The sequence below is a fragment of the Saccostrea echinata genome, unplaced genomic scaffold (assembly GCF_033153115.1).
Source record: "Saccostrea echinata isolate AGI-Se365-2 ecotype Australia unplaced genomic scaffold, CSIRO_AGI_Sech_v1 ptg000001l, whole genome shotgun sequence".
NCBI lineage: Eukaryota > Metazoa > Mollusca > Bivalvia > Ostreida > Ostreidae > Saccostrea > Saccostrea echinata.
The window spans coordinates 38,941,136-38,958,653 of record NW_026889750.1 but is presented as its reverse complement, the minus strand read 5'-3'; the positions used below and the strand labels follow the sequence as shown (position 1 = coordinate 38,958,653).

Sequence of the window (17,518 nt, the reverse complement as noted above, 5' to 3'; positions counted from 1 at the left end):
AACAAAGGTACATTGTCAGGTCCAGCAATGCTCTACCAAGCCCTGTCTTTACTCCTTATACAAATATTAACTGTTGTAAAGGAGAAACTTCAGACCTACTATGCTATAGCATATTCTAGAAGTGGTGTAAATCAGATGTGGATGAAAATTTAAAAATCAAAACATACTTTTAAAACGTACGACCTTTCTACACCACAACAAACTCTAGGAATTTCGATGGGAATTGTGCTACTTTATAAACTGACCTTTTTTCATATTCCTATGTAACAGAATTTTTTCAAAAAATTCTACATGAGAAGAAAAAACTTGCTGTGGCCTTCAACTCGACATTCAGATATATCGACGACTTTTTATTAGTTAACAATAGTTACTTTCATTCATATATCGACTAGACATATCCCAGTGAACTAAAAGACAAGACAGAGTCTGCCACATTTGTTTCATATTTGGATGTTTCTGACTATAGACGACAAGGGCCAACTAGCAACTAAATTGTATGACAAACGAAATGACTTCAGCTTTTCCATCGTCAACTTTTCTTCTTCATGAAGTAATTTCATAACAATTGTTAGGCCTTGTTTTTATACTTTATTTGAATACGGAATGTTCCGTCTACCTGATTAAAACATAGGGCTCACGACAGGCGTGACCGGTCAACAGGGGATGCTTACTCATCCTAGGCACCTGATCCCACCTCTGGAATTTCCAGGGGTCTGTGTTTTATGCCCTGTTCACAGATTTGTATTGTTTATAGATTTATATAGACCTTTTTAATTTCTAGTAATTAAATATCTAAATATGAAACAGATGTGTCAGATTCTATGGTATATTTTATTTCAAGTTCACTGGGATATACCAAGTCAACATATGAATGGAAAAAAGTATTGTGATAATATGTCCCCGATATATCTAAATGCCTAGTTAAAGGCCAAAGCAAGTATTTTTTCCTTCTCATGTAAAAGTTTTTGAATAAATACTGCTTCATATAAATATAAAAATAGGTCTGCTAATAAAGGAGCGCAATTGGTACCCATAGAAATTCCGACAGATTGTTAGAAGACGATCTCCGAAAACTACATCGATATTGTCAATCAGAACCTCAAGCATCTTTTTAAATATCAACTTCGGTTTACTTGTGTGCACTCAGAATGTTTATAAAACAAAAAGTACCTTCATGTTTTTTTAAATGGTCAGGTAAACTTGTAAATGATAGATAAATAAAAATGTGAGAAAAATACCTTATCTTTTTACATTGTATGTTCTTCAAAGACCAGGAGAGGAAAATGTGAGAGGAAATGAGATAGTTTTACTAATAGTGATCAAGTGCTAGTGTTTCGTTTAGTTTAAATGGTTATAGTGTCAATTGGGGGCAAGTAATAGATCTACTTCAAGATTTGTTAGTTAATACTAGACTAATTATTTTGTTAATCCCTGATCATCCTATTTCCCTTGCTTTTGGGCAAAATAATTTCATCTTTCAGTTTATTGTGTTTTATTTTATACTTTTGTGGATCCTTTACATGCAGTGTTATATCATACGCAGGTGACCGTTAGGCCCTTGGCCCTGTTGTCTGATATCAGAAAAGCATTTTCTAACTTCAGAAAATAACTTTTAAATAGTAAAACATAGCCTCGTAAAATTGAAATGTTGGATTTATTCCAGACGTCATTATAATTTTGCAAATTTAATATATTGTTCTATGAACTATATTTGCCCGAGAAGCCTCTGTCGAAGACTGTAATATTAAGAATCGCAGCGTCAGAAATGATTCCGACACTTCTTATTTAAATTCTCCGTCCGTCCCTGGAACTAATACTAATAATTTTGCAATGAAATCAAACTTTCAAAAGTTATGTAAAGTTACTTGCAAATCGTTTGGAATATGTAAATTCACATTTGTCTGCTTTGCATTTGCTTAATGATGTTTTCTTTCTTATCTCATGTAACAGTTACAAATAAATCTGTAAACAGAAGCCAGTCACATTCCTAACAGTTGTATGTATACCTACTTTTACAAGGACAACATGCAACCCTTTGTTTGCATTAGAGAATTCTTCATTTTGGAAAATTTCAAATAAGTAGGTGGCAAAGAAGCCATCAGTAAAGACATTTATAAGAAATATTATTTTCTTTCATGGAAAAGAATTGACATGCCAATCACCCAAATTCTTAAACATGAGGAAGAAATCGAGGCGACGATATATTTTATCTTATATAAATGACAATAATAATGCTTCGTTAAATCTTAGGAATTCAGATACAAGTGTATCCCCAATATGTGCATTCCTTTAAAAATGTTCAAACGCCTAAGATAACCACAGTCTACCTCCGGCGACAATGGTTCTTGAAAAGAAATTTTAATTCTCGTATCTAATTTTCATTGATCTTTTAAATTATTTTTATTCAATTTTTTATCTAGATTTTTATGATATTGACAACTTGCATCATGCAGTGTATTGAAAGAAACCGCATTCGATTTTCCAATTCAGATTTATAAAACTCGAGCAAGCATCGCGACAGAGTTTAATTCTCGTGGAACCTTGCTGATTACAGCGCATATGCTTCAGAGCTCCAGTATCTATTTTTATCTTTAACGACAGAAAAGATCATGGAGGCTACTTTGATGAGCGGACCAAGCTCATCAAAATGGAACATGCTTCAGTATGCCATGGTTTCCTGCTACTCCATAGGATTACACGCCAGCATCTCACTTCCATTTTATATTGTGAAATATTCAGGTATGTAGTAAAATAAATTTATTCGACGGCGAAAAAAAAAAATTCCACAAGTAATTCTGTGGCGATTAATAATGAATCTCTTGTTTCAGAGACCCGAGTCTTAGTCATAGCATCGCTGAATCATTTCTTGTCTCCAGATCGATACAGAATTAATTTGTCTTCTAAAATCGCTACTGTGTTACCCTTGCTACGAAAACATCTCTTTAAAAATATTGATTTGATTAAAGCAAACTTTCTATTATAATTGGGTAAATGCATTCGTGATCTTACATATTTATAAAATTGTCAATTTATAAAATCCTTTTATTTGTTGATTTATATCATTTTGATCACACAGTTCAATTGAGGGTGAAATATTAAAGTATTCCTCTTTTCCAAATATATTTATATATCTGTGATTCAAAGAGAAAAGTAAACTAGTATTAATTGTAACGGGGACCGTTACAGATGTTCCCCAAACGCTCCCCAACTCCCTTTTGGTGTCTTATTTCCTGTAAGCTTCATTAAATAAGGCAATTAAATATATTGGTCATTTAACGCATTTCACGCGCGCGCACGTGCATGCATGTGCAGGTTGACAACATCATTCCGTCTGTACTATAAATGCATCTTTATATTCTCAGTATCAAAACATTTCATCAAAAAATATATAAGTTCCGGCTATATCAAGTATATTGGTCATCTTAGCATTGCGCGCACGCGCACCTGTATGCATGTTCATAATGACCATGCCATTTTGTCTACACTTATGATATGTCTGTTTATTCTTAGTATCAAAGCTTTTCATAAAAAAATATAAAAGTTACGGCTATATTAAGTATATTGGTCATTAAACACATTGCACGCGCGCGCATGTGCATGCATGTGCATGATGGCCACATCATCTTGTCTACACTTTTAATATATCTGTATATTTTTAATATCAAAGCTTTTCATCAAAAAATATAAAAAGTACGGCTATATTAAGTAAATTGGTCATTTAACACATTGCACGCGCGCGCACGTGCATGCATATGCATGCATGTGCATGATGATCATGTCGCCTTGTCTACACTTTAAATACATACAAATATTTTGAGTATCAAAGCATTTCATCAAAAAGTTTCAAAGTTACAACTATATCAAGTAAATTGGTCATTTTACGCTTCGCGCGTGCGCGCACGTGCATGCATGTGCATGTTGACCATGTCATCTTGTTCATACTTTTAATATATCCTTATATTCTGAGTATCAAAGCATTTCATCAAAAAATATAAAAGTTACAGCTATTTCAAGTATATTGGTCATTTTACGCATTGCACGCGCACGCAGGTGCATGCGCGTGCGCGCAAAATGACCTTCGTTCCGCAAATCTACATAACATGCCTAGTAACCCTAAAAAGGTTTCACCTCAATCGGATGTGTAGTTTCGGAGATCACTCACGGACAAAAAAGTACCCAGGAAGAAAAATAATAATAATAAGAAGAAGAAGAAACAGAGTAAAAACAATATGTTCCCAAACTTCGTTTGGGGAACATAATTAGTTGGAATACTAGAAACAAATACATGTAAGTTTTTTTTGAAAAAAAATATTGAAGTGACTTCCACATTCATTCAAACTTGAAAAACTTTTAAAATTCCGGTTACAACTGGACGTTCCATCCAATTTTTAGCGGTAAATTACAGAACAATATTTAAAAATGTATATAATGTTAATAAAAAAGCGAAGATAACAAAAAATTGATAAAAATTGTAAATTAAAAAACTACTTACAATACAAATCTGTTAACAGGGCATAAAACACGGACCCCCGGAAATTCCAGAGCTGGATTTATTCCCATATCCTGAGAATTTCTTCAAAAAATGACCAAAAGTTTACGCTTTTGTTTTCAATATTTACTATAATGCACAACCTCTGATCAAAAGTGTGCAATTATATAATGTTAGAACTGTTTTTAACATGTTTAACGTGTTTTATTCTGGGGACCAAGGTGTTTGCTTAAATTTTAATTCTTTACTAAAGATACTCAAATACACCTTTTCTCTGCAAAATTCAAGAACATCGAAAACAAAACCCATTTTACGATACTTTGACTTACAGAGGAATCTTTGTTGTGGGAAATTAATCACTACGTCTCTACTTAATTTATAATAATGTTATAGCTAATGTGTTTGTCAATAAATCGGTATATCTACGGAGCCATTTTATGCATAAAGTGTACATTGCTTTTTGGTCAAGTCTTTGATGCAACAGCATTTGAATACTCTTTAAGATGTGCATTTTCATTGATAAAATAGTGTATATTCATAATATTTTTAATAATAATGAACCCGGAAACATACTGGACAATTTCTAAATTGAGACAGGCTACTGACAAATAAGTTGATGTAACAAATTTAGTAACAATCTCGTTGAAAGTCATCATTTTGCAGATTCTATGATCAATATAATGACCTTGTTTTCAATTACAACCTGTCATTAAGTCGAGTGTTGACTAACGTATTTCTAATACAAAATGTTAGGCCATTATTTTCATCTGAATTGTCTACGGATAAGCCCGTTTACCCGATTATGACTAAGGGCTCATGGCGTTGTGCCCACTCGACAGGGGATGCTTACATGGTACCTGATCCCACCTCTGATGTTTTCAGACGACCGTATTTGCTCTGCTCTCGATTAGTACTGTTTAATTGGACTTTTGAGCAAGATAACTGCCCGTATTTTGATTGAATCCTCAACATTACACAGTAAAAAGAATTCAACAAGTAATAATGATAAACGAAATAACGAGTTCTTAAATAAGCAATGTAGTCATGCAAAAATGTGTTTTCTCTTTCTAGTGACATTCCTGCTGGCTCATTACATTATGTTGTTGTCATTCTGTGTGCCAGTATGTTATGTTCAGATGAAGCTTGGTGCTATCTACCGACAGAACATCTTTGGAATCTTCAGCCTATTAGTGCCTATCCTTAAAGGTAAATTTACACTATTGCTTCCCAGCAGAAATCACAACACGAAACCCTACCTTAATACTGTAATTTAAGGTCATATTTGATCTTCAACGATGAATAGTATTTCTTCTTCGTCGTAGCAGCTTATTTGTAGGCAAAGAACTCTTTAAATGTTTCCGTGCTCCTTTATCAGCCGACCTGTTTTTATATTCTTATAAAGCAGAATATATTCAAGAACTTCTACAAGAGAAAAAGAAATTTTTGCTGTGGCTTTCAATTCAACTTTTCGATATATCGACGACGTTTTATTACTAAACATTAATAATTCTCATTCAAATGTCAACATGATATATTCCAGTGAACTCCAAAAAAGGACAGCACACCTCTGCTTCATATTTGTATATTTTACTGACTATAGTTAATGGCCAACTAACAACTGACCGAAATGAAAAACGGGTGACTTCATCTTTTCCATCGTCAACATAATTTCCCTATTCAAGCAGTAATATTCCACAGTCACCTGCATGCGGTGTTGATCTGATACTCTGGAGCAGATCTGAGTACGATCAATTTTTAAACAGAGGCAATCTACTGACAATTAAGTTGATGTTACAGGATTTTCCATTATCCCATTTAACTCAGCATTTCGGAAATTCTTTGGTCGTTATAAAAAATTGTTTGCAAATATAACCTATCATTGGGTCGTACTTTGACTTTATGTTTTCACCAATGGTTAGGTCGTTGTTTTTATACGATTTTGACGACGGATTAATCCTTTTGCTTGATCAATACAGAGGGCTCAGGCGAGTTTGGTCGATCAACAGGGGATGCATACTTCTCCTAGGCACTTTATCCCTCTCTGTTGTTTTCCAGGGTCCGTGTTTATGCCTTGTTCAAGATTCTAAGTATTTTTTACTGGATTTTTGAGATTGATCACTGTTTGTTTTCTTCACCTTTTACATAAGATCGTCTAATAGTACAATCATTTCTATCATGGAGTTTTTAATTAACTTTCTCACAAGATGATGAAAAAAAATCTATCTAGTGATAATTAAAAAAAAAAAAAGTTATGTATTGTATAAAGATTTTGAAGAATAAAGTTCATTTCATTTTATAATTTCTTTTTTGAAAGTACATGTAGTAACTTATCTCAATATTGATTTGGCAGACACTCAGCAGCTTTTGAAGTATGTCCGCAATTTTAAGTTCTACCGATGACCAATCTGATTTTACTTCAGCAAGTATTTCTATATGGCGATTGAATGAAAAGTTGAAGATAACGAACATTGATCGATCTCGAAAAAAAAAATATAAACAATACAAATCTGTGAACAGGGCATAAAACACACACCCCTGGAAATTCCAGAGGTGGGATCAGGTGCCTAGGAGGGGAAAGGGTTTCCTGTTGACCGGTCACACTCGCCGTTAGCCCTATGTATTGATCAGGTGATCAGAAACATTCCGTGGTCATATTCCGTGTAAAAACAAAGGCCTAACAATTGGCATGAAGCACGTCAGCCAAAATACGTCTGCTTACAAGGTCATTATAACGACCATAAAATTTTCGAAAGAAAATGCTGACCTTAAACGAAGTCGTTGAAATCCCTGTAACATCAACTTATCTGTTAGTAGCCTCCCTCGGTTTAAAAATTAATCGTTATCTGAGCATATTTACGAGTATCGAATACTATATGCAGGTAAATTCATAAAAAATATAAAAACAGGTCGGCTGATAAAGGAGCAGAGAAACATTTAAAGAGTTCTAGGCCTACAAATAAGCCACTAAGATGAAGAAGAAATAAACTTAAGGAAGTTGTCACTGAACCAACTATAAACAGAAGTTAAAATACAGCCTTATTCTTTATCGTGTTTATGTAAATGGTTCATCTTAAATTTTACTTAAATAGTGTTTTGCATCAAAAATTGCCACTACCAGATTGACTAACCATTATGTATATAAATGCTTTATAGATATTCATTATGTGATGCAGTCTGTGGATATCGAGCATATGTTTCTTTTCATGTAATTAGAGTATTATTCTACTTCTTGTATTTTATGTGTGATATGTTTTCTGATTACAATTGTTTCTTTACATTGACAAATCCCTCCTTTGCAATACTGTAACTTCACTTGAAAATTTACACTGTACCATCCAATTTGTATAATGGAACTCTAATTTGCATATTTACATTGTGAAATCCATTTTGTTATACTGGAACTGTATTTTAAAAGTTTGTACGAGTTTATGATTTGATTTGATCAGAATATTATCATATTTTGATCAATAAACATTTTTTCAACACACATGTGAGTTTGTCTAATTTTGTGTAGGTAGGGAAAGAGGAGGCATAAAATTATTTATATCTTTAAAAACCCAGAAATTAGATATAACCTTACATCTTTTTTTCAAAATTCAGATGTTATGAAATCAAATTTATGTGTTGTCTACAAAATACAAAAAATTATTAAATAACAATTATACTATCCTTAATCTTTTTGCTAGGATTGAACAATAAGCTGCAAAACCAGTTTTACCTTGGTTCTATGAATCAAATATTTGGCAAAAGAAAGACTCATGCAAACTTAATCATTTGTATGCAGTTTGATGCTCACTTGCATTTTAAAATGTGCTATTGATTTTTATGCGCAAATGTTGAGATTCCTTATCCTGCTTTCACATTAGTAAATCAAAAACCCGCTAAAATCAATAGGAATAATTAAATAATGGCTTGCCTATAGTCATTTAACCGCACTACTGAGATCGACAGATCCGTACATAATAATCACAATGGCGTTTCAGCTTTGATAAGATAATGTTCAATCATTTATGAAAATTTTTCCTTGGTATCATAATCATTAAAATTCTATTTTTGTACTACAGCTTCGCCTAACATTCGTTCTTACGAAAAGAAATTGCAGCACATACAGTTTTTAGGGAATTTTGTGCTGACATGATTTGTACTTGAAAAACTATTAACTAAGCCTATTTTCTTATCTGTACTGTTGATTATATGCAGGTTGCTTTGTACTTGGTCGGTTTTGTGCAGGTTGCAAAATACCCGTTTTGTTGGTTATTAATTTGATAGTCATAAAAGTATAATTATCGTTAAAAATTTCTTTTAGGAAAACTATTTCTACCTATTTATAATATGACCGTCTTATAGGCTATGTATTGTACATGCAAATTTTGGAAGAATTTAGAGGTTTTTGTTTTTAAATTTAATTTTTCTTTTTCTTTTTTTGTCTTAATTCATTTTTTTGTCTTAATTCATGTTCTTTTCTCTTGCTCTGTAGACATGTTGTATTTATTTTGTTTATTTACATGCTGTATTAGAAGCTTGTCTGTTGATCCCACCTCTGATGTTTCCGTGGGTTCGAGTGTTTGTCCTGTTCAAGTTTTGTAGTAATTACCGGATTTATGAGATCGATCACGGTTCGTTATCTTCACCTTTCTTCATCTACAGGTTGTGCCATTGCGATACTGATTTTTTCCTACATCAGGTGCCTGACTGGAAGCTTAGAACTCAGTTATTGTCTATACTACGCCTTCGCATCATTTGTATTTCCCTATGATGATTCCACGCATCCAAATCACTGGGAGAGGTGAGTTTTGTGAAGTCACAAAATTGACGTGTAAATTTTCCAAAAGATAATTTATTGGAAATGATACCCTCTAGAGTCAAAAAGCAGAGTGAAGGTTTAAAAATTGCTCCTTACAACGGCTTAATATACATGTATTTTCTTCTTGCATAAATTGACACCAAGTTCCAGGAAACCTGGGCGATAGGATATTACCTAGATATTTTACACAATGTTTTGAACAACTTTACTTCCTCTTTTCTCTAACATATGGATTTTTTTTGTGTCAGGTCTGGACACCAGATGCCCATAGTATTTTTCAAGTAAGATTTGAATGTTGAAATTAATAAAATAATATCATTCTCTGTAACTGTCAATGATTGATTGATTTATTACTGTTTGACGCCGAGTCGGCAATATTTCAGCCATTTTTCGACGGCTATAACTGTTAATAATACATGTAACTGTTAATAATTCATACCCTCCTGCTCTAAACTGGTTCCATTTTCTCAGGCAGAAATTTCTGCAGATATCTGATGGTCTCTCAGAGGGAGGACATTTGGTGTGGTATATAGCACTGGCTCTACTGATCACGTGGTTTATAGTATACCTGTTAACCATAAAGGAACCATCTTTCATTGCAAAGGTGAAATTACCTTATTTCATCATAATGAACCTTTTGTACAATATTTATCTTGAAGTGACAAGGATATAGCGTAAAAGAAAATTAAAAATTAATAACAATCGAAAAATGTAAATTGTAATAGAGAAATAACAAGAAAATAGTGAATTCATTAATGTAGTAATTGCAAAGATGTTACTTTTGGGGACTTTTTTAAGATTAAAGGACTTCTCAAAATTCCAAAGTATACGTTTATGTTTATTTTCGTTTTACATTTCTACTTTAGCTAGCCTGTGTCGTAGTGCCTACAGCACTTTCTCTCTTACTGGTGACCCTCATCTATGGCTGGGTGGTTCCTCTCCCTGGTGCCCCCTCAGAGAAATTCAGTAGACTGGAAATCATTAATGGAACCTTGACATACCACGAAAGAGACCTCAACGAAGAGGAAATAGAAAAGGAACTTCCTGTCTGGAACATTTCTCTCAGCAAACTCTACTCACCTCAGGCAAGGAATCGGATAAGTTGAGACCACGACAATCGGAAAAAATATATATTTCACTTTCTTTGACACTCTAGTCATATTTCACATATGAAATGGAACTTTTATATGCGTGCAAGAAATATCCACGAGATCATCGATTGAATCCAGCTCGCGGATATTTTTGTTCTCGAAAAAAGTTAAAGAGTTAAAAATGTTTATGAAACAGGAAGTCTTAATCTCTAATATTATTTTTCAAATTTCGATTCACTAATAAATAATGCTTTACAGTATTGGTAAGATAACAAATGTAACTTTACAGTTAGTTAGCTTACATGACTTTATTTTTCTCAGCCATGGATGAATTCGCTGCTTCTTCATATCTATTCACTGGGACTTTGGTCTGGAGTCATACCAACCTTAGGGGCTCATCTCTACAACAAACAAGACACAATTGTTCGGTAGTTAATCATTTTATAGATTAAAAAAAGATTTTAAAAACGACATGAAATGATACCCAACTTTTAATTTTTTCCCAGTGCCAACGTGGTTTTATTGGTTGTGTATGGTCTGTTTCCTGTGGTATTTGGTATAGCATCTATTCCTTACATTTCAACCAATTCAGGTTATGGCATGTTTGAGTATGGAGAGAGACTAAAGCCAGGTATAAATCCTACTCACTTTATCACATTATCCCATGATACATAGAGATTTTATAACATCTTACGTGTCTCATTTTGTAATTGTCGAGGTGGTTAATTTTCGTATCTAGAAGAGCAGGATGTCAAAGATTCTGTACAAGGCAGAATATGTTTATAAAACCACTCAATTAGTAATGCTTTAATTTTTAAATTTAGCGCATTGCACGCTGCTGTAAATAACTGTCATTTGCATGATAGGTTTTTTGGCCATCCAGAGAACTTCTTAACATTTCAGGAAAAACTCGTGATTACTATATGTGCTGCTAACTTTATCATGAAATTAATGGCCCCAAAAGGGAGATTGGAGAATAAAAGAAATTGACAATTAAAACAAAGTTAAAGTTTGTGATTTAAAAAAATGTTCCACTTTAATCCCTGACTGCTAGGTTGGAGTGCTGACATGTAGTTATAGATTGTCTTTAATGCTTTAGTTTTAATAAACAAACGAACTAAAATAATCCGGTATTTTGTCTTCTGGTTTCTTATAGGTCTTGATCTCCTCCTTCTTGGAATGTTTGGTAAAATTCGCCACGTACCTGGAATTGCTCTGTGTTTGTATCTTGGAATCTATCTGTTTGGAATACTTCATATGGTATGAAAGTACTACATGTTATATCATGACTAATATATTATATTCTGTTTTCTAATTTTTGTGGTACATGTACAGTGTGTATATTCAAATCGTAAAAATAATAAAATTGCAAAATATACAAAGGTCATGTTTCAGTGACTTCTTACTGGAATCGCAAATTATGTTAGATGGTTTGCAAGAATTTCAAAACTGCGAAAGTACGATATACATGAGTGATTTGGGAGTTTTAATAATGTATGAAATATGGAGATTATATTGAATTTCTTCTCTCCTCTGTTTGTGCGTAAAACCAATTTAACTATTAATAACTGATACTTTTGTTCCCTAATTTAGACGTTACATCTGCTGGTTGTGTGGGATGCTCTTTTGACGTCATTTCCTGCGTTTCTCCTGCAATTCTTCAGGAAGAGGTCCATTTTAGTGGCAATATTATGTTTTCTCTCCTTTGTGTTCTGTATTCCGTACTGTTTTCAGGTATTGGGTTATTTGGCTGACTGAATATAAACAATGTAATACTAGTATTTTGAAATATTCAATTACCTTCAAGAAATTATTGTCATATTATACTGTTTAAGTTAATTGAAGGTTTTTGGTCACAAAGCTATAGTGTTAATTTTGATATCTGCAGAAAAGGCTCGGTATAAAAAAAATGGCATATATATAATTCTATAGTATTTGAAACACTTTTAAGCTTGACTGAGAAATACACAAGTAAAATTCAAAATACAGAACAATTGAATATCAGTTTCTTTGGGAGATTTGTATGAATATTGTTTTATCAGGGCGGTGTGTACCTCTACATGTTGGTCAGTAGTTATCTGGATCGTCTTATCTTCACCGTGATCATTGTCAGTATCGTCCCTACAGTCATCGGATACAGTGAGTAACGTACATTCTTTTAGACACAACTAATATATCAGTAAAAATCACTCAACAAATTCCATTCAAGTCTAGTTTACTAGTACTGACCAAATCAACTTCTATCACCCTGCATAGTTAAGCAGAATCTGGTGTATTTACTGTTGGAGCGAGCGCTGATGAGTCTTTGGCATGGATTGTCCTCCCTGGTAATAGCGGTAGGTATATAGTCAGGTTATGCAGTTACTTGTTATATAGAATTATAGCAAAATTCTTGCAATTATGTCATTTTAAATGCAGTACTTATGACAGTGGCAGCTGAAATTAATAATTAAGATTTTTGCGACTTAATTGTCCTTTTAAAGTCTTAATCTCATAATTCTTTCCACTTGTTTGGTTTTGTTTACTATAATTCGCTGCTTTCGTTATTATAGACAATATACATTTGAGTTTTGCGTTTCCCGATCAGTAATCAAGTACTTCTTTGGCTGAGGCCATCTTTAGAAAAAAATGTATATTTGTCCTCTTCCGACCGACTAACTTAAAATGGCCAAAATTAGAGCTTCATGCAAACTACCAGGAAACAATCATAATTTTATTTTATTCATTCCGGAATTTTCTCATCCCGTCAACAACTATTTTCATTTCAACAAATTTCGAAAATTAAGGATAAATAACACAAACAATTTTTTTTCCAGAAATCAGCAATATTTCTCATAGATTTATATTCAAATAGGTAACCTTAATAATGTTTGCCAGGTCAAGTGGGAGAATTTTGTCAGATTTTATCATAAGGTTAAAATATGTGCAAAATATTGTATAGAATTATATAGAAAGCAACACAAAGTCACATATCTAAGCATCATAGAAAACTTACGATTTCTTTATATTTTTTATGTCATTTCTAATCAAAATCAGTCAAAAAATATATATCATTCCAGGCATCAAATTTTTGTTTGTGTTAAGTATTCTTAAGCAGTGATGTTGAAAACTTCAGAAAAAAAAATCTTTCGCCTACCTACCAAATTTTTTTTTTGTCGCATGAGGACAAGCAAACATATTTTTAACGATGGTCTGATTTTTTTTTTTTTAGTTCATTCCCTTTAGCACTAATCAAAAGATATTGAAAAGCAACTTAATCCTCATTTGAGAAAAATTCGGATGCTTCGTGACTGACACCTAATCGTCAATACTCGACTTTGCCAACCGTTATCCTAGTTAGTAACATTATAGTATGAAAAGTATATTTGTTTTAAAAATATATTTTAAAGTGACGAAAAATGATTACATATTCATAATTCTGCGTTTCGTGAATATCTTTTACCTTCAAGTTTATATCTATTTCATTTCATTTACCTTAACCCTTTTCAAATGCACAAGGAAATATTTTCTGTAGCATTTGCCAACAAACTATTTCACCGTTCACATGCTTATACCGTACTTTATGTTTATGTCCATGATATAGCCTATATATTCTTTGTGAATACTAATATTTATGTTGATTTACTAATTTAGTACATATTTGTTATCTATATGCTGATATACTATTTGTGAATGTGCATGTTTCAATGCCTTGATATGCAAATAAATATACTATTTTAGTGTATACGTAAACACTTTTGCAGCATTTAGCGATGTACTATTTTGATATTTTCTTAAACCTTTCTTTCACTTCTTACCGATGTACTATTTCTATGTTTTTGTAAACATACATTGTACTCTTCTTGTGTTTTGTCTAAGCTTTTTGCAACATGCTTTTAAAATAAATAAATTATGTGTTTGCTATTTTGAAGACCACATTTTGTAGCCGTTAGTGGTATACTATTTTTGTTTTTCATTAGCATCATTTATACACGGATATTTATTATATTTTCGTGAACAGTATACCGACATACATGTAATACTTTGATGTGTTCACGAATATCTGATTATTCTGTTTTATTGTGTGTTCGTATGAACAGATTCTAGTCGCTCTATTATTTCTGCAGTTTCCTTTTTCTTTTTTGTGTTATAATGTTTATATAATTAATAATAATAATAAATGTTTATAAAAATATAATTTTGATATATTACCACATATATATGCTACATGTACAGTACTTTACATCGAACAGTAAATTTACCATTATACAAATTAAGTTGATGCTTAGATCTTTGATTTGATATTTGTAGGCTATGTTAATTTACTATTTTGCTGTTTACGTGTACCCCTACCCAGCCACCACTAGTGACCCACGCGCGAACAATAAGGCAGACGAAGGTGGACAGTGTTTGGGATGGTTCATAGCTATTGGACCAATCGTTTTAGGTTTCATTGTTGGTGCTTTTCATGCTGTCTACACCGAAAAAGGCTCATTCAAAGAAGTACTTACATTTTTTTGTGTGGAAAGTTTGATCATATATATGTATATATATATATATATATATATATATATATATATATATATATATATATATATATATATATATATATATATATATATATATAAAATGTCCAATTAGTTTTCAAGTGTAATGGTCCGTAACTTTGAGTTTATTTCGATTGAGTAAATACTTGTCACAATTTTTTTCCTTCTGTTCTGACAAATTAAACTAATGAAAATACCGTTTATCATATTAAAATGGTTTAATTGTATTATCATCCAAGGATCAAGCCTCATCATTTGCGTTTGCATAAGGAAACATCGAAGTACTGAAAGCGCTAACAGTCGAACTCCTGAAAATAATTTAAAACCTACGATCTCATTGGATAAAAAAGAAAAATAAATTAATTAAAATTAAAATTTGGCAACCTCTATAGAGCTTTAGTTTTGTATTTGGAATCAAAACAATATGTCGGTCTTGAAGGACGACTCTGTATACGCAAATACATTTAGTTAGAAATACCCTCCCCCGGAAAAAACAACCAAAAAAAAAAAAAAAAAAAAAAAAAAAAAAATTCAAGTGACATTCGAGTGGTCCGTCAAGAACGTATAGGTCGAGAAGGCGTTCTAAGGTATGCCTGAAATAACATGCTCATGTAACATGTGAACTCCGACTCACGCGTGGAAATAAGTGATATTTTTTCCGAGTAATTTCTAGATAAAACATATTACATTTATTTTAAAAACTATGCAAAATTACGGACAATATCACTTTTTCAAAAACATAGATATATAGTTATAACTTTGTTGCGAATAAAAGTAAATCATTTTATTTCAATATGTAAAGTGAATTGGCGGTTAATTTCTTTATTTCTGTTTAAACGGGATCAATTATTATAATTATACAAGTATGTTAGTTCATTACGATACTTATGAATGAATGTTCCATAGTTTTTTTCTTTAGTATACATATAGCTGAAACAAAGTGATATTTCAACATGTGCTTTATTTTCAGAGGTGCATACGAGCATTGAAATCGGAGAGTTTACAGACAGCAGACAGCAGTTGCGATTACGACATGTATGGGAAAACACCGCACACGTCAACTACAAAATCTAACAGTGACGTCACTCTGTCTAAAATAGACACGGAAGTTGTGGTAAATACCCCTGGTCTGACTTCTGAGTTGGCCAAAGTATGATTTTTTCGGCTTTGATATCAATGTTACATAATCAGAGAATATATACTTGTTATCAGCTTTTATTTTTTCCCTGTACAAATCGTTTATCTCATCAAGCTTTATCATCAAAATAATGAAACATTGGCTTAATTTACGCCATATATGTCAATTATGCGATCGAACTTTCAGATTTGTCTTTTTAATTTTGTGAATTTATTTCAATTTTCAAAACACTAACTGTTTTTCTTTGCTAAAACTACACCCCTTTCATCATAAAACGAAATTTGTTGTTCTTTCTTCAGGAACTTTTTTCTCAGATGAAAAAAAATATGATACATAGAATTTATTAAATTTAAATTATACATTAATACTCACAGTGAAATTATAAATTATGGATATCTTAATTCAAAAGTAATGACAGTTGCCTTTAAAGCGGATCTAGAGTATAGATTTATAAATACGGGTTGCAATTTACGGGTACTTGTACCATATGGTCGAACAATGGCTAATAAAGATGACGTCCTGAAAACAAAGATTTCTTCCAGAACAGAGGAACAATCTTTCAATTAAATTGTTCAAGGTCTAGAGCTGATCATGAGATGTATCCGAGGATTCAAGTGTCCATGAATTTTATGTGAAATCTGCTGTCTTTTTTTTCAATTTAGCTGACAGTTGCGTTGTCTTAAATGCTTATGAATAAAAATAATGGTTTTCATTTTGTTTGTTCTGAATATTTTTTTTACACCTTATACTCTTCAATATGATCGAGTCTGGGCTTAATTTTAGAGGCTCACTAAAACTGGAATTCTTACAAAGTTAATGACCCATTTCTTAAGACAACAGTTTTTTCCCCAAAAATTTGTTAAGTGGTTTTTTCGTTTCGTTAAAATTCTGTTGCTGATGCTGAAAACAAAGTGAATTTGTTTATTCTCTTTTCATGACAACTGGAGTATGGAATAAATTCTGACATCAGGGAGATCTTTTACGAATCGTGTTCAGTTTAAATCAATAACGAGGTAAACAATCGTGCAATATTTTTTCTTTTATAAAATTATGTGTGGAAAATTCATGCCATGGTAAAAAGAAAAGTGGTTATCAGCGTTTATTTTAGATTGAATCCAAAACAATCAGATGATCTTTGTTCGAAAGCCATGCACTTAAACTTTAACCATTGAGCCACGCAATTAATAAAATATTCAAACACGTAATAGCAGGACGGGGGTCTGCTCCTCCATTCACAGTAGTACTGTACTATTAAAAAAAAACTTTCTTGTCGCAGAAAAAGTTGGACCCCCCTCCCCCCTCAATTTTACTTGGATGCCTGGATTGATATTTTTGGATCTATTTTGTTTGTAAATGATGCAAATAACAAATTTCTGAAATATTTAGAAATTGTACACTTTCTATAATGTTCAAAATTCTATCTTTCTACAACCATCCTTATAAATCTAAAAAAAAAATTATTCCTTTAAC

The 17,518-nt window shown here is 32.3% G+C and overlaps 1 protein-coding gene across 1 annotated transcript; it reads left to right on the top strand.

Moving 5' to 3' along the window:
- The first annotated feature begins 2,550 nt into the window (after window positions 1-2,550).
- Window positions 2,551-16,311, top strand: LOC133179161 (sodium- and chloride-dependent GABA transporter 1-like). Its single transcript, XM_061313934.1, has 14 exons — window positions 2,551-2,739; window positions 5,561-5,695; window positions 9,137-9,275; window positions 9,542-9,574; window positions 9,765-9,897; window positions 10,160-10,378; window positions 10,706-10,812; window positions 10,891-11,015; window positions 11,541-11,644; window positions 11,978-12,118; window positions 12,427-12,523; window positions 12,641-12,720; window positions 14,675-14,866; window positions 15,881-16,311. The coding sequence occupies exons 1-14, from the start codon at window positions 2,610-2,612 to the stop codon at window positions 16,064-16,066; spliced, it is 1,821 nt and encodes a 606-aa protein (XP_061169918.1). The 5' UTR covers window positions 2,551-2,609; the 3' UTR covers window positions 16,067-16,311.
- The last annotated feature ends 1,207 nt before the right edge of the window (window positions 16,312-17,518 follow it).

Coding starts and splice junctions, on each gene's coding strand:
- LOC133179161 (XM_061313934.1), top strand. CDS start 2,610: ATGGAGGCTACTTTGATGAGCGGACCAAGCTCATCAAAATGGAACATG. Junction 5,696..9,136: donor ATTAGTGCCTATCCTTAAAG/GTAAATTTACAC, acceptor CTTCATCTACAG/GTTGTGCCATTGCGATACTG. Junction 11,645..11,977: donor TGTTTGGAATACTTCATATG/GTATGAAAGTAC, acceptor TCCCTAATTTAG/ACGTTACATCTGCTGGTTGT.